General features: G+C 40.8%; 1 protein-coding gene across 3 annotated transcripts in view; it reads right to left on the bottom strand.

Annotated features, from left to right (window-relative positions):
* The window catches only part of UTRN (utrophin), a 521,915-nt gene that overhangs the window by 375,453 nt on the left and 119,968 nt on the right, over positions 1-26,494 (bottom strand). For all 3 annotated transcript variants that reach the window (XM_061624044.1, XM_061624041.1, XM_061624043.1), the window contains exons 18-26: positions 25,734-25,857; positions 19,084-19,171; positions 17,257-17,498; positions 16,930-17,110; positions 13,379-13,524; positions 11,715-11,927; positions 6,297-6,410; positions 3,769-3,915; positions 527-697 (exon numbers count right to left, since the gene is read on the bottom strand). In XM_061624044.1, the coding sequence (XP_061480028.1) occupies positions 527-697; positions 3,769-3,915; positions 6,297-6,410; positions 11,715-11,927; positions 13,379-13,524; positions 16,930-17,110; positions 17,257-17,498; positions 19,084-19,171; positions 25,734-25,857 (1,426 nt within the window). The remainder of the gene's footprint in view (positions 1-526; positions 698-3,768; positions 3,916-6,296; positions 6,411-11,714; positions 11,928-13,378; positions 13,525-16,929; positions 17,111-17,256; positions 17,499-19,083; positions 19,172-25,733; positions 25,858-26,494) is intronic.

The raw sequence follows: 26,494 nt of genomic DNA, 5'->3' as shown, positions 1-26,494 counted from the left end.
CTAACTCCACTGTATAGCAAGATCTATAATTTCAGCTTCTGCCCCTAAATATCCAGCAACAATCAGAGCCCATCTGGCCAAGATAAGCACATGGTACCTGACAAAGTAAGAACCACTTCTCACAAATACATAGGAGCTCCCCACCCTCTGCAACTGACTAATCCCAGTATTTCATAATTCAAATCTCATTCTTCCCACTCTAAAAGGTTTAGATTTAGTTAAAAATGGAGGTACGCGTTTGTGGGGGGCTTTTACACAACTTTATAAAAGATCATTTTTCTTAAATGTAGGCTACTTCCCACCTCATTTTCTAATATTCACTCAGTTTCCAAGGACCATCAGGATGAGTAGTCTGGACTTAAAGAATTTCCACTATTCTATTTTAGTAGTTAACTTTTTTTTTTTAAAAACCCAGCAAATTCTTAAACTCACCAAATGATTTCATAAAAGCATTGTTTAATAATAGGTAATACACACACAAGCTCAGTGACCCACATAATTCTTTACACAATTAAGCCTTCCTAACCTTCATTTCCTCCACAGCATTTTCCAGCTCATCCGGACTCTTGTATTCAAAATCTCTCTCTAAATATTCTTCTTCAGCCTGAGTCATCCATTCTTGCATCTCTGTCAAATCCTTCTTGAGGTTCACTGCTTTTTCTTGACTTTCAGATAATTGATTTTTCTGACTAATAATCTAGCAATTCAACCAAAAACACATAGAGAATAGTATTCTTAAAGGCTACCTGCATCATTTGAAGAGAGTCTTAAGCACTGATTCAAGGTAAGGTATAAATTTCACAGTGCTGAAAGTTTCAGCAGCTTACTTTTTAACTAATAATTCCATTATACAATATTTAGGAAATACTGTTGCTATGGTTACAAAGCAAGATCTTTCATCATAGGTTACTAGAACTGACAGATGTAATAGAATATTACATGGCTGAGCATCACTAGGATATGAATTGTTGATAGCAGTGAATCAACACCATAATTTTTTGTTCCAGGTGTTTAGGTTTCTGCAACCTCAGGCAAAAGCAAGTATACGTATCTGCTTCAGAATGAAAATGTGCCCACAAGCAATATCTAGAGCCTTAGACTGAAGGATGCCAAGCACTAGTTGATAAATCTGACTTTTTAAGGGACAACTTCTTAAAATAAAAGTAGAAGGAGTAAGAGATACATATAGGGGTTAAGAGTTATATGGACACAATTTAAATTGGACCAGTATTATCTGACAGGGACAAGAGATAAAACGAGCTCTCAACCAGCAAAAATGCTGGTTTTGCTAGCTGAAAACCTATTTTGTCTTTTGGCCCAGCAGTCAACATTGGCAGACAAGACCTAAAAGCTGTCAGTGGCTTGAAAAGGCAACACTGATTTACTACATACCAAAGAAATGCAGCCTAACTGAAACATTACGCCACGTAGAATTACCAACAAAACAATTTAACTCAATGCTTACTAATCCTTTGGTCCTCAAGTGGTTTTTTTCTAGCATAGTAACCATAAGTTAAAGGATATGAAAAAAAAAATTTTTTTAAATGCCACCTAAAAGAAACTGATTGAGGCAGCACTGCTTCTGAACAATCCTAACCAGATGCCATAAGCACAAAGGATAACCTTCCTGCTTTCTCCATGTAATTTTTAAAACAATAATTTGAAGTCCAATAAATATTTATTGCTTGTAGTCATAAGTCATTGCAAAAAATACAATAATGTCTAGTGACTGTTATTCGGAAAGAGCAAATTTCTTTATGAAAAACAAAAGGGTCTTTTTCAGATGGGGAGGGAAACAGGGAGATGTCAGAGAGTTGGGGTTGCAAGAGTACTTTGTACCTCACATCCTAAAAGCTATTCTATTAGGCTACTCTAGCCGTGTTACACTATCACTTTGCAAGGCTGCTTATGGCTGCACACAGGAGTCTGTGCCCTAAAAATGTACTTTGTTCCAAAGTAACCATGATCTAAACATTCTAAGTAAGTTACAGCACCTTAATTCACATTTTAAGATGAAATCTCCCTTCTTTAAGGTGTACTTTGGAGGCTTGGATATGTGCTGGCACTGTGGCTACACAATGCCCTCCCCAGAGAAGCCAAGACATTTCATTACTTCTTGTCAAAAGACTGCTTGCCTATCACACCTTTGTAAAGGGATGACTCTGCTACTGTGGTTGCATGTATTTTACTGTTTTATTGTATTATATAAATGAATATAGTGCTTGCATTGCAGAAAGCGCTTTAAGTACATTGTAAACATTCCACACAATAATACTGGAAGATAAACCTATTCTTATCCCATATGACAGATTTGGGAGGGGGGCTGTTGAGACCGAGAGAGAGAATTACTTGCTAGGTCTACCACGTATATTCATGGTTGTAATACCAGATCTGTAATACTGAACCGCTGCCTGGCCGTGATAATGGACTGGATGAGAGCGAACAAACTAAAACTCAATCCTGACAAGACTGAGATGCTGTTGGTTGGGGGGCCCTCTGCTCAGATAGTTGATGTCAGACCTGCCCTAGATGGGGTTACACTCCCCCTAAAGGAACAGGTCCGTAGTTTGGGGACCTTATTAGATCCGCTTCTGTCACTTGAGGCTCAGGTAGCCTCGGTGGCACGAAATGCGTTCTACCAGCTTCGGCTGGTAGCCCAACTACGACCCTATCTGGACAGGGAGAACCTAGCCTCAGTTATTCACGCTCTGGTAACCTCTAGATTGGATTACTGTAATGCTCTCTACGTAGGGTTACCTTTGAAAACAATTCGGAAACTTCAGCTAGTGCAGAATGCTGCGGCCAGAGTTCTTACTGGGACGAAGAAATTCGACCACATAACACCTATTCTGGCCCAACTGCACTGGCTTCCAATATGTTTCCGGACCAGATTCAAAGTGTTGGTCCTTACCTATAAAGCCCTTAACGGCACTGGACCACAATATCTGATGGAACGCCTCTCTCGCTATGTTCCTACCCGTTCAGTCCGCTCGACGTCTAAGGCCCTTCTCCGGGTCCCAACCCATACAGAGGCCCGGAGAACAGTAACAAGATCTAGGGCCTTTTCGGTGGTGGCCCCCGAATTATGGAATGCCCTTCCAGATGAGATACGCCTGGCGCCTTCCCTGTCATCTTTCTGGCGCCAGGTAAAAACCCACCTCTTCACCCAGGCATTTTAATGTATTTTATGCTTTTTAATCTTATTTATTTTATTTCTAGTTTTCTTTTACTTTGTTTATATAAATTTTTATATTGTTTGCGCAATACACACTTGCTGTATTTTAAATATTATGGTTTTATCATGTTGTACACCGCCCTGGGAGCTGCTAGCTATAGGGCGGTTTAGAAATGCAACTAAATAAATAATAAAAAATACATAACCCTCCTGTTCTACACCAGCAATATACACCAGCCTCGTGTTTTTATTGTTTAATGGTTAAAACTGTTTTAATGTTTTAGAATGGATTGTTGCCTGTTATTGTTTGTAAACTTGTCTAGTGCATTTATATCCTGCCTTTCTTCCATAATGGAGCTCAAGGCAGCATACATTACATTCTTGGGTGATCTCTCAGCCTGGCAATGATCCAACTCAGACCTGATCTTGTAATACACATATACATATGGCTACCAAACTCTGTTCATGTAATGTACACAATATACAGCCACGAAACTGTATTCATGTAATACACACAAGAAAGCTAGTACTATAAATACAGAGTGACAGATAAGATAATGCAAAAAAAAAGAGTAATGCTGTTAGTAACTAACCTGCTTGCTCAGTTTGTCCCACTGTGACTGGGCATCTGTCAGCTTAGATTTCACCCAGGCATTAACAGGCTGGCCTCTTAAAGCAGACTCTATTTCTTTCATCTCCTTCAAAGACAACTCAGTCTTTTCCATTTCAGCAACAAACAGCTGATCACAAATGAGACAAAACATTTTAATAACTGCTTTTCAGGGTGTAGGTAGAAATATTGTTCATTATTGAAGGTGTTATATGAATATTTCTAAGATTAATTTTTTAAATTATTTCATAAGTAAAATTATTTTTAAATACAAAAATAGTTACATGCTTTCAATTCACTCTGACAATGGAACCAATCTCCTTCAGGTGTGTGAGTGCTTGTACTCAACTAGAGGGAATTATTTTAATTGAACAACAAACTCAACCCTCCCCTGCTGCCGTCCACACACACATATTAGTTTACAAATGGCTTGTGAAACTCTCAACTTGTTAAATTGGTTCGTCATATATCATGGTTCACTGTTGATGTCATGGAGTTACCTGAGCAGTTATCTAGATTTTGGCCTGTCTCTCATTCTATTTCAGTAACAGTAGCATAGTCAAGGCCCCATAAGAGTATCAAGGTTAGTCTGGTTCTATCCCTGTTACCTAGGCATCAATTCAGTCAACTAAAAATCTCACAGCTACAAGACTGGCTAGGACACATAGAATTACACAACAGTCCCTGTGCCCAAAAAAGCAGCTTCTTTGACCTTATGTTTCTTGAAAAGCAGGCCCACATGCCAGATGGCAACCCACTTTTAAAAGCAGAGCGACTCAAAACAGGTTTGAGCAGGGTTTTCCATTCAAAGAAAGAAAAGGCCACAGATCATGACAGACAGCTTTTTAGAAAACAATTATAATGGCTTCAACCATATACAGTGGGGAAATGGAAATGGAGGGGGCTGCTAAAACCTCACACTTCCTTTTAGCTGTACTGAAACACTACTAAGTGCAGTGAAACACTTTTAGAGAAAGTAGCTATGCTGGGAACTCCCTGGATCTTACTGTTCTGCTGATGAATGCAAGGTCAGTGACTAATAAAACCACTTTAATTCAGGATTTAATCCTGGATGAATGCGCTGACCTTGCTTGTATTACGGAAACAGTTGACTTGGCCACAGTGACGCATGCATTGGTGACAATGAGGCTTGATTACTGTAACGCACTTTATGTGGGGCTGCCTTTGAAAACGTTTCAGAAATTACTGTTGGTTCCAAATGCAGCTGCCAGAATGTTAACTGGAGCACGGCACAGGGAGCATATCACCCCTGTGCTTTATCGACTCCACTGGCTCCCAATTTCTTTCTGGGCCCAATTCAAAGTACTGGTTCTGACCTTTAAAGCCCTAAACTGCCTTGGACCAATGTACCTGAGGGACTGCTTACACCCATATGTACCTGCCCGGGATTTAAGATCATCTGCCTTGGGTCTCCTCTGTGTGCCTGGAGTGAAAGATGTTAGACTGACAGGCACGCGGGAGAGAGCCTTTTCAGCTGTGGCCCCCAAGCTTTGGAATATTTATTTATTTTTATTTATTTATTTGTTTCATTTATAGACCGCCCATAGCGAGTGGCTCTCTGGGCGGTGTACAAAAAGGTTAAAATACAAAATATCAACAATAAAATCAGACAACAAACAATAAACACAAGAATACCTTACCCCAAGAAGCCCACTCTGCTCCCTTCCTCTGGAGACTTCTGAAAACAATCTTGTTCCAGACAGCCTTTGGGTGGGACTGAAGATAGAGCCTGACACTGATTTTATGCCTTCTATGTTAATTTTTACCTCAGTAGTCCTTTCAGTACCACTCCCTATATATGCATGTGTGTGTGTGTGTGTGTATTATTTTATGTATTTTAATTGCATTTTATGTATTTTAATTTATTTTAATGTTTTTGTGATTTTTATTGTGTACAATTTTATTATGTATGTGCTCGATTTTATTGTAAGCCACCCTGAGTGCCCTATTATAGGGTAGAAGGGCAGGATAGAAATATTTTAAATAAATAAATATATTTTTTTAAAAAAGTGTACCCGCAGTTTTAGGCTGTGTTTTGAGAGTGTTGGCAATTTAAATAATATTTTCACTCTTCTCTCTCACACTCACCTCCACTGTGATTTTTACATCATTATTATTATTTTTACTGGAACAGCAGATCATTGGAATTCTGCAAACCTACCTGGGTGAAGTGACAACTGATTGCTAGGCTATTCTGAAGACTATCACCATATCTTTTAGGATTATGATTTTTTTTTTTTAAAAAGAGACAGTTTTAGTATTCATATCAATATTGTAATACTGAACAGCCTGTAAATTTTTTAAACAAGGTTTCAAATGTGCATTTTAGTACTATGCTACCACAGAACAAAGGAATGTAAAGCACACTACTTTGCTTTATCTTTGTTTTTGGAGGGAAGCTTCATGAAATATTCTATGCATTAATATATGCTTAGAAGTAATCACAGAACTACAAAATATGAATAAGCAATTTTACAATACAAGGTTTACCATGCATTGATCAAGCTGTCTCTGAAGGCCTTCGGGATCCCTTTGGATAGCTTGTTCTTTCATTAAGAAGTCTTTTACACCATCCAACCACTTTTGAACCAGTTTTGAATCCGTCTGAATCGATCAAAGAAAAGTTAAGAAATATTATAAACTGTTATAAGTACTCTTCAGAATTAGAGACTTTCAAAAAGCTATTTGTCATCAAAATAGGAAAAAGCCAATAAATAAATATAATATTGATCCCTACTTACTTATATTTTGATCTTCAGCCTCATGTAAATATTTGTTAACCGAGAACCTATTATAGAATAATTAATAAACCAAATACTGGACAGATGGTGTCCACACTGGAAGAATAGAAATGAGCACGTGACAAGAGCCCTGCTGGATCAGGCCATAGGCCCATATAGTTCAGCATCTTATTCTCATGCCAACCAAATGCTTATGGAAGCCCACAAGCAGTACCTGAGTGCAACACGACTCCCCCAACTTGTAGATCTTTGTGGCATGGTTGCAGACTTTGCTCACACAAGCACAAATTAGTTAAAATCACCTTCTGTCAGCAAAATCCTTCCCTGAATCAAAAGCCCTCCATTGACAGAAAGATTATTTTTGTTCACAGGTAAAAGTAGGATCCAACCCAATAATATTTTTCTGCTGCTAGTGTCATGGTATTCTGTGGAGGATAAGGCATAAAGGGAAAGAAGCAAGAAAGAATTAAGAGTACGGAGTCCTGCAAACAGCTGAGGATGATGGAGTGAGGATCACAGGCAAGGGAAAAAATTAGCAGAGGTGGATCTTGTGCCAGATCTGGGGGTAGACACAAAGCAAATGTAGGGACTTGGAGGAGTGTCATATAGCTAGAATAACGATTCTGGAGTCAGGGTCCTGGACAGATGTGTGGAGATGAGGCATGACAACATATCCTATGCAACCAGCCCGGAGATAACTTTGTGGTGATGACTAGAGCATGAACTAAAGAGGCAAATAATTATTGCAGTATTGTAATGACATAACTGAATATGTGGAAGAAATGGATAAAGCCAAGCTTTGTACCTCATCAACTGGGCGATGATGGTTATGTTAATAGACAGCATACAAATGTGCATAAAAGGAAGCAGAGAGGTTGGAATCAAAGAAAGGAGAGAAATCAAGGATGCTGAGAATACAGACCTTTGGGTGGGTGGTGACATTGTCAATGGATACAGTGGGCATATGAGAAGAACAGAGCTTGCAGGAGAAATAAGTTTGGTTTTGGACATACTGAATCTGAGGGCAATGAAACATCCAAATGAAATTTTCATATAGGCAGATGGGGATACAGGACTGCATGAAGGTGGAAGTTCAAAGGGAGAGAGGTACAACTGGGCATCATCATATAGGTTATATTAAAATCCATGGGATTTGAGGTCACCTCAGATACCAAGGACACAGGGACAGCATGGGGAAAGAAAAGTGAAGACTCTGAACATCCCTGAGGGACACCAAGGAAGAAAGTTTTCCTATGGCAGCGTTTCCCAACTAGTTGGCCACCAGATGTTGTTGGACCACAATTCCCATCTTTCCTGACCGTTGGTAATGCTGGCTGAGGCTGATGGGAGTTGTGGTCCAACAACATCTGGTGGCCCACTAGTTGGGAAACGCTGTCCTATGGAAAACCCTGATGACATGGGAAGGTATCCAGCTACCTTGTTCTGTCAGCACAAGGATTTTTGCTTGTGCAATGGAACTCTTCCCACCCCCACTCTCCTCTTCTGGTGCTCTCCCCAAATCTGCTCCAGAGGGTTGGAGGAAGGTCCAGAACAGATTCAGGGGTGACATGAGGGAAGGAGGGGGGGGAGTTCCATTGGGCAAATGGAAATCCTTGCACTGATGGAATGAGTTGATTGGATACTGCCCATGGGAAGGAAAAGAACCAGCTGAGAACAGTTACAAGTTTGGATTGTGAAGGAGATCAAGTAGAAGAGGTTGGCAATGACATCAAAGGCAGCAGAGAAGTCAAGCAGGACTACAGAACATTGAATTTGGCAGATTTGGATCAGGAATTACTCTGTTCTATCTTAGACCAACTATGCAATCAGCTTCAATGGTTTTAGAAATATCTCTGCCAGGATTTAGTTATGCTTTTCATTTCTATTCTTCGCTGATGATGCAAATATACTGTCATGCTAAAGGACACACGTTCTGAGTATTCACCAAAGTACCTATTGTACTTTGTATCCCGATACAGAGGAATAATTTATGTCTAGATTCTTGGCATTTTTTTGTTCTACCTCCAGCTTTTGGTATTTTGTCAGTTGACTTGAATGGCTTGCAGAAAAAGAAGTTTCCAAAACAGGCTGCACACACAATAGTTCCAAAAATATTCACTGCAGTTCAACAGAGATGCACTCTATCCTGTAGAATTGAGCAGTAAATATTCTCCATTAGGAATACTTCTCATATATTGGCTAACATTTACAAGGCATCATATGGCCAAGTATTCCTTTATTCATTTTCCCTCCTAACTCCTAATAGTGGATTTCTCTATTATTGCCACTATGTCTCCTCTCCACAACAGTAAACCTAACCTTCTCCTTTGGCTCCATGCAGCCACTATTTCTTGTTGTTCCTCCCCCCAAAAAAATCTCTTCCTCCATCGGCACCTATAAATACCATAAGATTTCCCTTGTACCATTTGCCTCCAGTCTCCTAAAGCAGGGGTTGGGAGCTGCTGGGTTAGATCTTGGGTTCCCCCTCTCCAGCAGGCCACTTTTGACCGGTGGGTGTGGCTCCACCCACCGGCCAAATCACCTGATGTCACTATGTCAGATTTTTCCTCTGTAGTACAACTCATTTTTGCTCTGTAGTACAACTTGAGTTCAAAGCTGCATTACAAGGGAAAAGCCCAGCCCAGCCAAGTAGGACTTGAAGTCATCAGCAATCAGCTGATCAGTGAAGATTTCAAGCCTTGTTTTGGTAGGGGTCGGTTGCATTAAGCAGTTCTTGGTGGGGACCTCCCTTGGGCAGACAATCCCAGCAGGCTTGAAGTCAGTACCTATCAGCTGATTACTGATGACATCAAGGCCTGCTTTCAACAGCAGTTAACCGTGCAAGACAATTCTCGACAGGGAACTCCCTCGTAGAGTCAGTTCCAGCGGGCTCAGCTGATAAGCAGTGACAGGAAGCCCCCCTTGTACAAGAACACTTTAAGGCTCCCAATTGTCCACTGGAAGCTAGCTCTGTCTGTCTTGCACATGATGTCACATATGACATCAGGTGTGGGGAAAAGTGGGTGTGATTTTGGAGGGCCAAACTGGAATCTGTGCTAGGCCTAATTATTTATTTATTTATTTTATTTCATTTTTAAACCGCCCATAGCGAATAGCTCTCTGGGCGGTGTACAAAAGATTAAAAATACAGAAATACAAAATATCACAATAAATAAACTGAAACAAAGAGATTTAAAATTGTAACATGAAACACATTAAAATGCCTGGGAGCATAGCCAGGTCTTAACCTGGCGCCGAAAAGATAGAAGCGTCGGCGCTAGGCATACTTCTTCGGGGAGGCTGTTCCACAATTCGGGGGCCACTACAGAAAAGGCCCTAGATCGAGTAACTGTCCTCCGGGCTTCCCGATGGGTTGGTACCCAGAGGAGGGCCTTAGACGCTGAGCGAAGTGACCAGGTCGGTTCATAGCAGGAGAGGCGTTCCACAAGATACTGCGGTCCCACGCCGTGTAAGGCTTTATAGGTCAAAACCAGCACCTTGAATCTGGCTCGGAAGCAAATAGGTAGCCAGTGCAAACGGGCCAGAACAGGTGTTATATGCGCTGACCGGCTGGTCCTCGTCAGCAGTCTGGCTGCTGCGTTTTGCACTAGCTGAAGCTTCCGAACTGTCTTCAAGGGCAGCCCTACGTAGAGCGCATTACAGTAATCCAACCTAGAAGTTACCAGAGCATGAACAACTGAGGCGAGGTCATCCCTGTCCAGATAGGGGCGTAGCTGGGCTACCAACCGAAGGTGGTAGAATGCATTCCTTGCCACCGTGGCCACTTGCGCCTCCAGAGACAAGGAAGGATCGAAAAGAACCCCAAGACTACGAACCTGTTCCTTCAAGGGGAGTGTAACCCCATCTATAATTAGCCTATGGGCCAGAGGTTCCTCATGCCTGTCCTCTGAAGTACACCACTTCTTGCTGTCTTGACATTCCTCCATTTCTTCTCTTAGCCTCCTGCAACCTGGCTTCCATCTCCCTCATCAAAACCACCAATTATGAAACCTAAAGGTCCCAACTCGATTCTCATCCTCCCTGACATTTCTACTTACTTAAATACTTTGTTAGATACTTCCTTTGATACTAGTAGTATACCTTCCATTTCCACTGACATCAACAACATCCAGCCAGTTCACCAGGCACAAAGCTTTGGCTTTATCTGATCCCTTCCTGTCTGCTGCTTCGCACATTGCCAAGTGTTGTTGTAATCAGAGAACAATGTGTAAATGCAGCCCTTCCTCTCTGGTTAGCTTGTTCTTTCATTACAACAATGTGAAAATACAGCCCTCTTCTCTAGTTCATGCTCAAATCTAGCCCAACGTTCACCTCTCTTCTCACTCTGGCCATGTGACACCCCTCCTTCAGAAACACACTTGATGCTCATAGCTACTCCAAAGAAAGCAAACTATACAGGAAATAAATATTTTAAGATTAGGGTCATAAGTCAAGCTCCATTTTTTCCAATCTTATAGATAGAAGCAATGATTCTGCACACTTAACATTAACTTTAATCTTAGCATGAGTTAAGGCAAGTATTTCTTTTCGTGTTCTAAAATTTTCTAACATCTTATGATTTAGTCAAGAATATTGTGGGCTCGAGAGCCAGTGTGGTGTAGTGGTTAAGGTGTTGGACTATGGCCTGGGAGACCAGGGTTCAAATCCCCACACAGCCATGAAGCTCACTAGGTGACCTTGGACCAGTCACTGCCTCTCAGCCTCAGAGGAAGGCAATGGTAAACCCCCTCTGAATACTGCTTACCATGAAAACCCTATTCATAGGGTCACCATAAGTCAGAATCGACTTGAAGGCAGTCCATTTCCATTTCATTGTGGGCCGAGACAGTATATCCCATAATCAATAGGCATAAAACCTGCGGATCCCAAGCTTCTTCAAATGGAAGCTTCCAAAAGAATTTTTATTCCTACTTACCAACATTTACTCTGATATCCTAATTGAAAGGTGTTTTTTTCCTCCCATGCCTTATATTCTCTTTTGGTAGCAAGGTGACGAACACACACAAGTGTAACACCATTTAGGAACAGCTTCTACAGTGACTAAACATTACAACCTGCTGCAGAACAGAAGCTCTTTGGGGAAAGGGAAGGGACTTATGTTTACTTGAAAGGTATTTACATAAACATTAAGTATTGATACATTTACCTCAAATATTCTCAGTTTGGAAATAATTTCTTCCAGTAAGTGGATATCTTTAGAAACCTTCGTCTTTAACTTGTCCCTGCATCCCTGCAAACATTTGAATTCTTGCTTGTAGAGCTTTGATTTTTCAGCAGAAATGTGCTTCTCTAAGACCTTGGTTTCTACAGCAAGTTTATCAACCATGCTTTTCTGATTTTCCAGAGATTCACAAATATTCTGCAGGGAAAGGATTAAACAAAAATGCAATTCAGTTTTCCATAAGTGACAGCAATTCTATGTTCTATGTGGAATATACAGTCTTTAGTTGTACATATTACAACCCTACAAAGAAAATATAGTAATGTGTATGGCCTCTGTGCCATTCAGGATATTTTCTCATGCCAAAATAGGGTTTGTATTCATATAGTTTTCAAGACCAGAAGGTTTTATTTAATTTAAATTAATTCAAAATCAGGTGAAGGTTAATGTTTTAGGACAGGAGTACACAATATGAGACTCCTATGATACATCCCATCTGCTTGCACACCCACCTGCTTCTATTACCATCCACAGGATAATTGGTTCTGGAGAAAACTGAGGGAAAAGATTTTCTGGGAGAAATATATTGATGGCTCAGATGCAGCTTGAAAGCCAGGGTGGTGAACTGGTGACTTGTAGACCAGATAGGGCTCCTAAAGAGATTTTCCATGCCATCTCCAGACCAAAAACCTGGCAGCAATGGGGGGGGGATTCACAAACTGCTCTGCAGTCGCATAGATACCTACCAGAAAAGGGAAGGGCAGAGAAAAGAAGAGCCAAGCATGCCCCAGTTCCCCATTCCTGCCTCTCACCAGCTAGCACGCCAAATCAACTGGAAAGCCAATGAACAAATGCCTCCTCTTCCTACAGGAGGGCATAATTTGCTGCCCAGTTCCCCATCACTGCCTCCCACCAAGCAGTGTGGCATAACAGGGCAGGATGGGCAAAAGAATCAAACCTTTTCTCCAGGCACACAGGCAGGCAAGCATGATTTGCAACCCAGGAAATGGGTCACAATCCATCAAGTGAAGCTCAAGTTTGGACTTTGTGATGTGAGGAAGGCACAGCTGGCCATCCATGCTAACCTCCCTGAGCAGCTTATGAGGGTGAGGTATTAGAACCATCTCATCCACACTGCTCTTAGTGGATACATGCATGCCATGTTCTTTTAACAACGTTGAGGCCATATTAACTGAAGCTGTTGGTGTCTACATCTTTCCCTCCCATATGAAGACTGACAGCTCTGCAAGGATATGGCAAGGCTGACTGCTAGGCAAAACAGATTATCTAACACTTGTTATTTTATCTAAAACTCAATTCTATGGAATGGAGCTTTTCTACATATATATCTTGGATGAGGTCACATGAGGCCCACATGAGGTCTCTTTTTTTATACATCCAAGTATTATACAAGTATTTCTACAACACAACACATGTTGCTTATCACAGCTATCTTACTGAGCAGCAGTTTTCACATATAAAATGATAACAAATGTGGGAAAAGTCAATCAAATTCTTGTCCCCTCCCATACCAAATAGTACACACTGATGTTAGTCAGCTTTGCTTGAAATGTAATGTCATAAAGAAGCAAAGTCACACTGAGATCAGCTGCATCTAATCTTTGCTGAAATACAAACAGGAAACATACCTTTGTCTGTTGCAAGGCTCTTTCAACTTTACTAAAGTCATTCACTGCATTCATGATGGTTTGTACCTTGCTTTCTAATTCATCCAGCTCACCCTTCAGTTTTTTCAAAGCATCGAAATAATCCTTAGAAGGCTGACTTTCCAATTCTGCTTTTAAAATAAAAATGTAATGGATATGAAGATTTTATTTTAAAAACACACAGAGAGAGAGAAAGAACATATTGGCTGCCTTCAGACATAACAGTAAGGCAAGAATCTTGGCATAATAAACCATACTCTGTGTGAGCTGCATGCGGGTTTACACAGTCCAATCACTCCCACTTTGCTCTCTCCCTACATGTGGGCTGGTAAACAAACCAAGAAGGGAATAGCTTACCATTATGTCTCAACCCAAGATCACTAGCCAGACTTAAACTAAGGTTTGTTGTTGCCCTATGAATTCTGGCTTGTTAGGGAAAAACAAGCTCTGATCCCAGATTTGGACATAGCCCTAAACTATCCCATTCCTCGTATGTTTATCTGCTTATGTTAAGAGATGGCAAAGCAGGAGCTTGCACATTATGGTTTATTAAGTCAAATTATTGGCTTATTGTTACATGTGAATGTGGCCATTGTATTCTTTTTCCCTTATTTAAAATAAAAAGTTCATATTTTGACTGCATATATGAGGTTGGGAGATTCATCCAAGGTTCACCTAATGGAAATTATGCTGTAAAACACGGCAAATGCCAAATTCCCCTACGAATGTTGCAAGAAATACTGCCAACAGAACACAGAAGCAACTGAACATTTGGCCAATTATAGATGTGAATTAAGAAGTACAATAATAATCCCTTTTTATGGGGGAAGGCTAACATTTGAGGCTTTTTAGTTTAGAAAAAAGACAATTAAGAGGACACATAATATAAAATTAATCATGATGTGGACAAAGTGAATAGATTCTGTCTCACAAAATCAAGAGTTATCCCGTTAAATTTATAAGAAGCACCTTCCGTAATGGAGAAAAGAACCTACTTCTTCATACAACACATAGTTAAATTTATGGAATTCAATAGCCAGTCGCTCAGGAGGCTTTAAACTGTCATTCAGGAAATTCATCGATGATGGTTCTGCCAATGATTAGTAGTATCCTGATAGCTATACAGAATTTCCACGTTAATGGACTTTCCATGTTAATGCTACCAAATAACAGTTGTTGGAGAGTAAAAGTGGGTTTGAACCAGCAGGGCGGTTATTATAGCAACTTTTTTTTCTTCATCTTTTGACATATTTTGACTTAAATGTTCTGAACCAAGAAACTCCTACAGTATTTTAAAATTCAGAGAAGAGAATAGACAGACAGACAAGTTTACTCTTGCTTGAAATTTTGGAGAAACATGTGATAAAAACTTAAAGGTTAATTTGCATAATGACATCCTTTCTATTGAACTATATTTAAATCCCTGATTATGGAGAACAGCACTAAGGTTATGCTTAAAAAATGCTTTTAAAAAAAGTTTAGAGAAGCAATTGATAGAGGCTTGACTTTTATTTCTCTGTTTGGGAACAAGAAGACAATGGGAAAATATTGCACTTCAAAACTAATACATTAAATAATAATGTTTATTCCTTCTCTCTTTCTTATTGCATATCTCAACTGAGATTCATCTGTGAATAAAATCATTAGAAGCACTAACAGAGCAATCCAACTTAGGAGAAGGTAAGTTGCGCTAGAGCCAGTGTAAAGTTCCACCACATTAAATTGCCATTCAGGAGCCTTCAGGTTAGCTGAATTCTAGCTCAGTTGGGAGCTGCATGCAGGGACCAGAAAGTAAAAGTCTGCTCTCCCCAATACCCCTACCAGGGAGCAAGCCCTCTCCAATGACTTCTATTGCAATTATTTTCTTAGACCAACTTTTTTCCCGGCATAACTTTTGCCTGGATCGGGACCTGCAGGATCTCTCCTAACATAAGTTGGACGTGACCTAAGTCCCCTCATCTTGACCCCTCCCCTGACATGCCCCCGGCACACCCTTTTGGGGGGCTTACACCAGCTTGTGCCAGTCTCAGCTCAGCCAGGGTGAGAGACTTATGCCAGCATAGCCTGACTAAGCCGGGACCCAGTCAGCTCAGCCGGGACCCAGTCGGCTCAGCTGAAGATCCACCACATCCAACTCCCCTCAGCCCAGTGTAAATGCAAGTTGGATTGTGCCCAAAATGATTATTCACCACAATATGGATGAAACTGTAACCCTTAATCAGAGAATGGTGGCACAGAGAAGCCTAATTTGGCAGGAATAGACAAACTGAGTTCACACCCTGTTCTGCCACAATAGCATTTGAACACATTTTTCTTAAAATACTAGGAAGTATTTCTCTCCATCACAAATGTGCAGTTACTCTCATGCAGATATAAAACCATAACTATATAAAAAATAAACACATCAAAACAACCCCAGTTGCCTTTGTATTAATCGGTTAAATGTTTACCAATCTATATATGTTTGACATCCTTAACACACCATGAAGTTCAGGATGCATGTTTGAAAGAAAAGTATTAGGCCTGGCACAGATGCTAGCATTTCCCTCTCTCATGGTTACATGTTCAAGAGTTCTCTGCATTATGGACAGAAAGGCTGGGTAATAAATAAAATAGACCCAATCCAAACATTTCATTCCATCAACGGAAGGAGCCTCTATGAGTGGAACTCTTCATTTTCAGAATGGGACATCTGGACTCAAATCCATATGTATATAGGGCAATAAAGGCAAATACTAACTGCATGGAAAAGCTGTGTAGGACCTAAAGCAGCATTAAGTAGTTGTAACTTTAGGTATTTTGATATTTTATTGGAGTGTTACACTGAAATTTATATTTTGTGTGTTTATTGCTGATTTTAAGTAGTGCTTTTTATGTATGAGGTTTGTTTAGTGGCCTGAAGCAAATATCTGATCCGGCAGGATTACATTACTGTCTATAGACTACAGTCTTTCTATCCAAGGACTATGAAAATAAAGACAGTTCCTATGTTTGGGACATACTGGATGGCTTGACAGATTATACATAAAACCAAGCCCTACTATTTTAGACAGTGACATTTAAATTATATCTGCATAGTCCCCAATAGCAAACAAAACTGGTAGCCTAACGTTGAAATAAATAATGCTGGAAGATACATTTGGGTTTTTAAAACGTTGTAAGTTATTTTTGCATAGGAAGTATATATATCCCCTAGGCAAAACCCTGTGGTTTCTGGTTTTCTCTGAACCATCTTTGCAATTATTAGCATTATAAATGGCTTGCATCCACAAACTATCTACGCAATGCTTTGATGGAGAAAATGTCTTTCATACAGCAAGCAGAGAAAACTGAAATATCTATTCCTTTATAAGGAGCTACAAAATTTGTGCCATGCTTCCAGCAAGACTACATGATACACAGAATCATTCAAGATCGGAAAGGAATACAAAGCAGCTCCAATTCTATGGTTTTGCTACTAGCAAAAAAGTAGCAATACATCATAAGTGGAGCAATTTTTTTAAAAAAAATCCACATGTGAAATAAAAGCACACCTTCCTTCACTTGCAGTAGCAGAACCTCCAGTTTCTGTTGGGTAGACTTGAAGCGATCAGTTAAAGAATTGAGGCTATCTTCGATAAAGTTTGGAGCAGCTGGCTGGCATGCAAGGGCCTTGGAAGTGGCTTTCAGGTGTTCAGTCTGAGGACTCAGACTTAATAGGTGACTGAGTTCCCTCTGTGGAAATTAAGTATATGTGCACACACATATAAACATTAAAAAAAATAAACATTGAGTTAAACTAGACAGCAATTTCACGGAATCAGAGCTTATAATTCCATTTTGTGTAAGAATCTAACAATGAACAAGTTTGTAAAGATTACCTGATATGACTCCTTTAGCGTTGTTAAGGGTTGCTGTTGAGGTGCTGAAGCAGTGTTTTCTTTCAGCCATAATTCTTTTTCACTTACAGTCTTATCAAGCTCACCCAATTCTCTAAAATAAATATTTATTTCATCCTGGCACTGCACTTTTCTTGCAACTTCTTCCAAGTCCCAAGCTGCCCTTTTCCACTCTGTCAAAAGCTTCTCTAGGGCATTTGCTGTATCTTCAATAAGAAGCCCTTCTGAACAAACAAAACAAATAAATCTATTTTGGTATGTAGCATTCACCAACACAATGCTACTCTAAACCATTTTGTCTCTTTATTTAGATCAGGCCCAACAGCAGTAACGATTTCCCCATCAATCACCTCCAAGCTACAACACACAGAACAATATTAACTTCACCCACATTCCATGTTTTTTTTAAAAGTAATCCTTTTTAAATAATATATTCACAAGTTACAGCTATCACCTGACACTCAGTTTTGTTTTTATTGTGCAAATCTTCCCAAGCCATCTAGTGAGAAGAAGCATCAGACTAAGAATTCAGCAGTTCATAATTGTGCCTTGCATATTAATATTTGTTTTATTTTGTTTTATTTTATCTTAAGGCATTTACCCACATCGAATCAGAAGACAGATGGAATTAACCATATGAAAATAATATGAAGAACCTGTTCAAACATAATAATCCCCACTTAATAAAGCATTGTGCCTGTGGAATCTCCTCTTGCATGCCTGCCCTTGCATAAATAAGCTGCTCTGAGCACCTTGGAGAACCTTGCTCTGAGCACCTTACTGTAAAAGCATGGAATAATGAATGAATAATGAATGCCCCAGTACATGCCAGGAAACAAATGGGGCCTAACAGTCTAGAATTAAAATTCACTACAATAAAGCAGAGCTTGGAAGATCACTTTGAAAAAGTAATAAATTACAGTTACAGTTACATGGCCCCAAAAAGTAGTAATTACCGTTACTATTACAGTTGCTCTGAAAGTAACTGATTACTTTTACCCAAAAGTAACTGCTACAATTACATTTTAGTTACTTTAAAAAAAATTGCCTACAGGGTGCTGGCCTTGGCTGCTGCACATCTAAGTAGCCTAAAAGAACATTAAAAATAAGCACACACACACAGAGGGTAGTAGAATATTTTTTTTATCTGTAAGATTAACAGAATGGCATAACAGAATCTCACATCCCCTCACCCCACCCTCAGCAATGATGATACCCCAACACACATATTTCTTTATATATATATATATTGCTTCCAGCTCTTTTCTCCTTCCACTCCTGTCAATTTTTAAACAATTGTTTTCTCCACCTCCTCCCTCGTTGCCTCTTAAGCACCCCATGGAGCATGAAGGAAGAACAACACTGCACAGAAGCCCAATTTGAAGCACATGATTTTTATTCACAAATCAGAGGAGCTGAAGACTTCCCCTACTCCCCCCCCAAAGTAATGCACAAAGTAATGCTGGAAACATTACAATTACTCCTCAAAAGTAATCAGGTTACTACTTGATTTATTACCAGCAAAATGTAATGAAGTTACCCACTCGTTGCTCAAAAAAGTAATAAATTACAAGTAATTCATTACTTCTAACTAGTTACTTCCAAGCTCTGCAATAAAGTTATCTTAATATGAAATTATTTACACTTACTAACACCAGAAGGTCTTTTGAGGTCTTGAATCTTTCAATGGACAAATACATTCATGTCAGCCAGTTAAAACTGGTGCTGCCATAAATTCCAATTATCATAAATTGAAGATACTGAAAAAAGTGAGTAATGTTTTATCTTCCATCATGCCATAACAATTACCTTTTCTCATTTGATCCTGAAGAGTTTGTCCAACCTGGTTCAGTTCATTCAACATTCTCTTTTTTTCAGCCCTTTCTTTTTCTATTGCCTGTTTAAAAAAAAATTACAACACTGAAAATGAAAAACAAATAGTTTTTAAAATGGAACTGTTTTGGCCCTGTAAATTGCCTAGGAACCTTGAGTAAGCTGCTCTACAATCTTCAGAACACTGGAGTGGAAGTTTAATTTATAGTAAAATAACAAATTAATGCTGCATAATTACTTGGAAATAAGTATCATTCAACAGAGTGAAACTTACTTCTAAGTAAACAGCCTAGGATTGCATTGTAAGTGTAGTATTTGGATGGGATGAGGATGCTCTAAAATCAATAGTCACCTTCAGCTTTGTAATTTTCAGTGAACAATCACATATCACAATCTAAAAATGAATTAGAATTTTAATCATTATAAATCTCCAAAATCCTCACATACTTTCTGATGACCTCTTGGTCCTTTTGTCTCCATCCTCATCCTTCATTTATCACTTAGGCTTTAGCCCTCCACCATATTAGATATTCAAAGAAGACTTCTCTGTCTCATAGGACCCATGCTGACATACAGAGGAAATCATGCTGGCACAGGCCTTAGATCAAATATTTGCAAAGTAACATGATACAGACCGTAGACTGCAAGCTTTTCTAGCTCATGGAAAAAGAGTGTATGAAACAAAGCAAGTATCACATTCACTAGCCTTGTCTTCTCAGTCATACCCAATATAAAGACTGCTTCAACAAGTAACTTAACCCTTCAATAGCAACATTCCAGTATGCAGCCTTTTACAAAATATATCTACTATTTTAAGCTCTAGCATTTAACAATGGTTAACATGATATATTATAAGAGACATACATTTTTATTATGGATTAAAACAAAACAAAAAGATTTTAGTTTTCAGGCACAATGCATTACAAGTTTTAAAAAATACCTCTCCATGAATCATATACAGTGTCATTGGGGGATGTCAACATCCATGCCGAGGTCACCTTATCCGGGGCAGCAAATGATTTCGTGGTCTCCATGGCAACGGGACTGTCCCAATATGCCACTGGCCCAACACATGTAGCAGGGCATACTCTAGAATTGGTTTTTGCAACTAGACAGGGAGATGGTGATCTGAAAGTGCGAGGCCTTACATCAGTCCCTTTGTTATGGAAAGATCACTGCTTGCTGAAGTTTAGACTTACAGTGGCTTTTCCCCTCTGCAATGGTGGGGGGCCTATTAAGCTGGTCTGCCCCAGAGACTAATGGATCCAGATGGTTTCCAAAGGGCTCTGGGGAGTTTTCCAGCTGATAGAGCTGGAGCTCCTGTCAAAACCCTGGTTGAACTGTGGAATACAGAAATGACCCGGACAGTTGACATGATTGCTCCTGAGTGGCCTCTCCTGTGTACAGCTCGTATGGCTCCATGGTTTACCCGAGCAGAGAGAGATGAAACAATATAGGAGATGGCTTGAGTGCAGATGGAGACGAGCTCCTGGTGGAGGTGGTCACATACTGGTAAGTGCCTATGGTAAGCTGTATTTAGGGGCAATGAGGGCAGCAAAAAACATTACATTGCTGCCGCTATTAAATCATCAATCTGCCGCCCAGCAGAGCTCTTCAGAATTGTCCGGCGGCTATTACATGCTGGCCCCAAGGACATGGTAGAACCATCTGAGGCCCGCTGTAATGAATTTGCTAGGCACTTCCAGGATAAAATCTTTAATATCCACCAGGACTTAGATTCCAGTGTTATAGCAGGTGAATCAAGCAAGGTATCCAGAAAACAGCCTTGTCTTGATTTCTTGGACGAGTTTCAGTTGCTACAGCTTGACGAGTTGACAAGGTGCTTAGACAGATTCGTGCAACCACTTCTGTACTGGATCAATAATTAGCCTTCTTGGCTAATAAAAGCTAGCAGGGATGGAACAGCCAGCTGGGCCAGGAAGTGATTAATGCCTCTCTGCAAGAGGGAGTGGTCCCTGGCTGCCTGAAAGAGGCAGTAATGAGACCACTCCTGAAGAGACCCTCCCTGTGTCGACGTGTGTGCGTTGTTGCGTGAAACAGCATACATTACGTTGGAGTTAAGTTGAGCAAGAAACTTCTTCAGAGCATTAGAGCATGTTAAGAGTCTTTATTAAGACATTATGGCCAAAGGCTTAAGAGTAAATACATGTAGAGTTTCTTCAGTCACCCCCCTTCTGGTACATCTCTCTCCAAAGGTAAACACAAAAGAGAACCTCTCAATTCAGAGGCAATACACAGAAGACCAGCCTCACAGTTCAGAGGCAATATTCAGAAGACACAACTTACAGACTCTGTTAGAACTTTCCCAGTTGCTATCTCACGTTACCATGACAACCGCTGGCCTTGGATGTCTGCTCACTCTCAGGCCAAGAGATAACAGTTACTTCTCCAAACTTGCAGGCTTTATGGAAAACAACTAGAGACAGTAATGCCTATGGGTCACAGCCCAACATACCCCCCTTTTTTTCATTAAGACTGCAAATACTTTCCATTGCATCTATAACTTTTCCATTTCAGCAATACAAAGGTAATACATTTCAATACATTGCATCATACAGATCCATATTACATCTCAGTACATTGCAGTACATTTCAGAACATCTCTGCACATTTAGCTAAAACGTTATTCAATCAAACTTTGGCTCATTCCAAGCCTTGTCACCAGTTTGCCAAATTTCTCCTCACACAAAGGCTTGGTCATTATGTCAGCCACCATGTTTTGTTTCTTGCTCCTCCAGTCAATGCTTGACCCGTGCCACATCACAACTATGCCAGAGGTTGACTTACGACTGCTCAGTTCCCCTGCATGATCTGCATCCACAAAACATTCAAGACCTCCTGTCTTTGCTCCTGACAAAACCAGACTCTTTGTCTTCGTGCCTTTCAGATTTATGTCAAGATCTGGTTTAAATGTTTGCGCTTGTGTTTCTGGACACCAAGCTCTGAAATATGCATTCTCTTGAGCTCTAGGTGCACGTTTGCCACGTCTCTTACCCTGTGGCTTGTAAACTCGGCTGCGATGCACTCTTTCAGGCATCAGCCTGACTGCATTACATGAATACTGTGGCTGTGTGCTTTTAACAGCTGTCTTCTTACAGCTCTGACCGTCATTCTCTTTCCGCCCCATTAAACTCAAGGCATCAGCACACTTCACACCCATGGACATTCTAAACTGCCCTTGTGTCATAAAACCCTGACAGACAACTTTGCCTCTTCTCTGCATAAAACATTTTCCTCTATCAAATGTTACACAATACCCAGAATTCACCAGTTTTTGAACTGATAAAATATTATGAGCCAATTCCAGAACAAACAAACATTCTGACATTATCCCAAGTTTATTAAATCTCACCAGTCCTCGGGCTTCCACCCGTTTCTGTGATCCATCCGCAAGTTGCACAAAATCCTGCACTTCTTCTGAAGCATAAAACAAACTTCTGTCTTTAATTAATATATGGCTTGTCCCGCTGTCAACAAGCCAGTCAATAGGTGCTAAAGTTTGTGGCTTCTGTTTACAAACAAAGTTCACACTTCCCTGCTTCAAGCCTCCGTCCCTGGAGTTGCGCTTGACTGCACAGTCTTTTCGGAGATGCCCACGAGCCCCACAGGCATAACAAGCCTTTAACAGCTGCTGCTTGTAATCCTGTTTGCTTTCGGCTGCCTCCTCCGGTTCGGCACTTTTCTCCTCCTTGCTTCTGACAGCTTCCATCGGCTCAGCTCTCTGCGCCTTCTGCCTCCGCTGCCATTCCTGGGACAAATCCTGCAACGCGTCCCACATCTGTTTAGCCGACGGCTCATCTCTCACACACATCAGTTGAGAATCCGATAGAGCCAAGATTATAAACGCCTGCGCCCTTTGATCTTTGCGCTTCCAGGCCGCAGTCAATACCGCCGGGGGTGGTCCATCTATAATGCCCCATAAATCCTCTGTTATCAGCAAAGCCCGCATCCTCGGCTTCCAGCTGCCATAATTCTTTTCCGTCAATCTTTCCATTGGCAAGCCTCCCCCAGACAGGTTTACAGCCATGTTGCTCACCTCCGTCTGGTTCAATCAATCAAGCTGGCCTCTGGAACTCCGTCTGCCGTTCAGACCAGCAACTTACTCCTGTGTAATGCGCTGTGGATCTGGGCCCATAACCCTGTTGACGTGTGTGCGTTGTTGCGTGAAACAGCATACATTACGTTGGAGTTAAGTTGAGCAAGAAACTTCTTCAGAGCATTAGAGCATGTTAAGAGTCTTTATTAAGACATTATGGCCAAAGGCTTAAGAGTAAATACATGTAGAGTTTCTTCAGTCACCCCCCTTCTGGTACATCTCTCTCCAAAGGTAAACACAAAAGAGAACCTCTCAGTTCAGAGGCAATACACAGAAGACCAGCCTCACAGTTCAGAGGCAATATTCAGAAGACACAACTTACAGACTCTGTTAGAACTTTCCCAGTTGCTATCTCACGTTACCATGACAACCGCTGGCCTTGGATGTCTGCTCACTCTCAGGCCAAGAGATAACAGTTACTTCTCCAAACTTGCAGGCTTTATGGAAAACAACTAGAGACAGTAATGCCTATGGGTCACAGCCCAACACCCTGGACCCAGAAAATCTTAATAACTATAGGCCGGTGGCAAATGTTCCATTCCTGGGCAAGGTCCTTGAACAAGTGTTTGCAGGCCAGCTCTAGACACTCTTGGATGAGACCAAATCTATATTCATTTCAGTCGGGTTTCAGGCCTGGTTTTGGCACAGAAACATCCTTGGTCGCCCTGTATGATGACCTTTGTCGGGAGACAGGGGAGTGTGACTCTGTTGATTCTCCTTGATCTCTCAATCTCTCAGCAGCTTTTGATACCATCAACCATGGTATCCTTCTGGGACGACTGGCTAAGTTGGAGTGGGAGGGACTGCATGGTGGTGGTTCCGCTCCTACTTGGCGGGTCAGCTCCAGAAGGTGGTGCTTGGGAACATTGCTCAGCCCCATGGATTCTCCAGTATGGGGTTCCACAGGGGTCAGTTCTGTCCCCCATGCTGTCCAACATCTACATGAAACCGTTGGGTGCAGTCATCCAGAGTTTTGGAGTGCGTTGCCATCAGTATGCTGAAGACACGCAGCTCTATTACTCTTTCTCATCCTCTTCAGGTGAGGCTGTCAATGTACTGAACCAGTGCCTGGCTGTGACAATAAGACTGGATGAGGGCTAATAAACTGAGGCTCAACCCAGACAAGACTGAGATACTGTTAGTGGGTGGTTCTTCTGACCAGATGGTGGGTGTCCAACCTGTCCTGGATGGGGTTGCACTTCCCCTGAAGGAGCAGGTTCGTAGCTTGGGGGTTCTTCTAGAACCATCTTTGTCACTTGAGGCTCAGGTAGCCTCGGTGGCACTGAATGTCTTCTACCAACTCTGGTTGGTGGCCCAGCTACACCCCTATCTGGACAGGGATAACCTGGCTTCAGTTGTCCATGTTCTGGTAACCTCCAAGTTAGATTACTGCAATGCACTCTACGTGGGGCTGCCTTTGAAGATGGATCGGAAACTGTAGCTAGTGCAAAATGCAGCAGCCAGATTGGTAACAGGGACCAGACGGTTCGAACATATAAAACCAATTCTGGCCTGCTTGCATTGGCTGCCTGTATATTTCCGAACCAGATTCAAGGTGTTGGTTTTAACCAATAAAGCCTTACACGGCTTGGGACCACAATACACTCCGCTCAACATCAAAGGTCCTCCTCCGGGTGCCTACCCTGAGGGAAGCTGGGAGGCTGGCAACAAGGGAGAGGGCCCCCAAATTATGGAATGATCTTCCTGACGAGGTGCACCAGGCACCAACCCTGTTATCTTTTCGGTACCAGGTCAAAACGTTCCTCCTTTCCCAGGCATTTTAACAGCATTTGAATAATATGTGTTTTTAACTTGCTTATCGGTTTTTATGGGTTTTAAAGGTTTAAATTTGTATACTTGTTTTTAATGTTTTTGTTGTAAACCGCCCAGAGAGCTTTGGCTATGGGGCAGTATATAAATGCAACAAACAAACAAACAAACAAACAAACAAGAATTGTCTGACAATGTGTGACATCTATTTAATATGGGATGCACTTGCAAGTTTCTCTGTGGTTGTGTAATTAATTAAGTTAGTTAAAATTAACTGATACTGGCATTAACAAGACTCCAATTATTTAAGCCATAAAATGCATTTACTCTCCACAGGATGTTTAGAAACGTTATAGGCTGAAATCAAGACTTGGCTATAGCTCTCAGTTTTACTGAAATATCAGGAGGGAATTCCTGCTGGGTCCATTTCTAAGAATAAAATCTCTCAAAAATGTACTATATCACACAATGCTCGGCTTCCTCTTATAAAATGAAAAGAGAAATTAGTACAAAGAGGAAAAAAGGAAATGAAATGCCCATTAAAACTCTAAACATGGCCTACCACAACTGCCGCAGCATTGCTTGTGGACAACACAGGAGAATTATGTTAGCCAAACTCTAAAGATTAGTAACGATGGAACTTAACCCACAGGCATTTTCCAGATCCCTCTCTACCCCCAGCTTTTAAGCTGACAAAATAACATTTTCACTGAAAATGCCTCTCCATTTCTCACTTTACCTTCAGTTTCTCTTTTATGTCTGAAGTCTCTCTTATCTTCTTGTACTCTTTGATCTCTATGGCCTCAATGGCAGCTTTTGATTTCAAAATCCAGCTCAACAGCTCAACAATTTCAGAATCAAGCCTAGTATGAGAGATTGAATAATGTTTTAATTTTTTTCCTCTATTCAGTCACTATCTTTTCCTTAAAATGCAATCTCCAGTCTTTCTAGAAGTAACAAGTTCTCTCACACACAATGTTTTGACGGTGTTTTTGTCCCAAAGCTGAACAGTTAGCACAGAATGAATGCCTGAAGAATCCTAAGCAAAGATTTTACCAAATCTGCAAGTGAGCATTCACCTGGCTTCCTGAGGCAAGTTGTAGCTGACTCTGGGGAAGTAGGCACAATTTAACTGCCATTTCATGCATTATCTCTCTACCTCCACCTCCTCTACTGAGAGAGGAAAGATGTAGCAGTACAGTGATTATTACAGCCACAAGAGTGGCTGTATACTATAGTCAGCATGGATTTTTTGCATTCCGCAATGTTAAATTGAAAATAACCACCCATGCCATTGTGATCCTTCCCATAAGCTCATTTCAAAACAAAACCTTACAAAACTTATAGTCCTGAACTCAGAAACGCTTGCTTAACAACCCTCTAAATTTTCATGGCCACACACAAAACTAAGAGAATCGAGACTTCAAACTATAAAAAGAGAGAGAGAAAACCATACCCTTTTGGACTTTTTTCTGTCAGAGTTCTCATAATCTATTCAAA

The sequence above is a fragment of the Rhineura floridana genome, chromosome 4 (genome assembly GCF_030035675.1).
Source record: "Rhineura floridana isolate rRhiFlo1 chromosome 4, rRhiFlo1.hap2, whole genome shotgun sequence".
NCBI lineage: Eukaryota > Metazoa > Chordata > Lepidosauria > Squamata > Rhineuridae > Rhineura > Rhineura floridana.
This window is presented reverse-complemented; position numbering and strand designations above follow the sequence as displayed.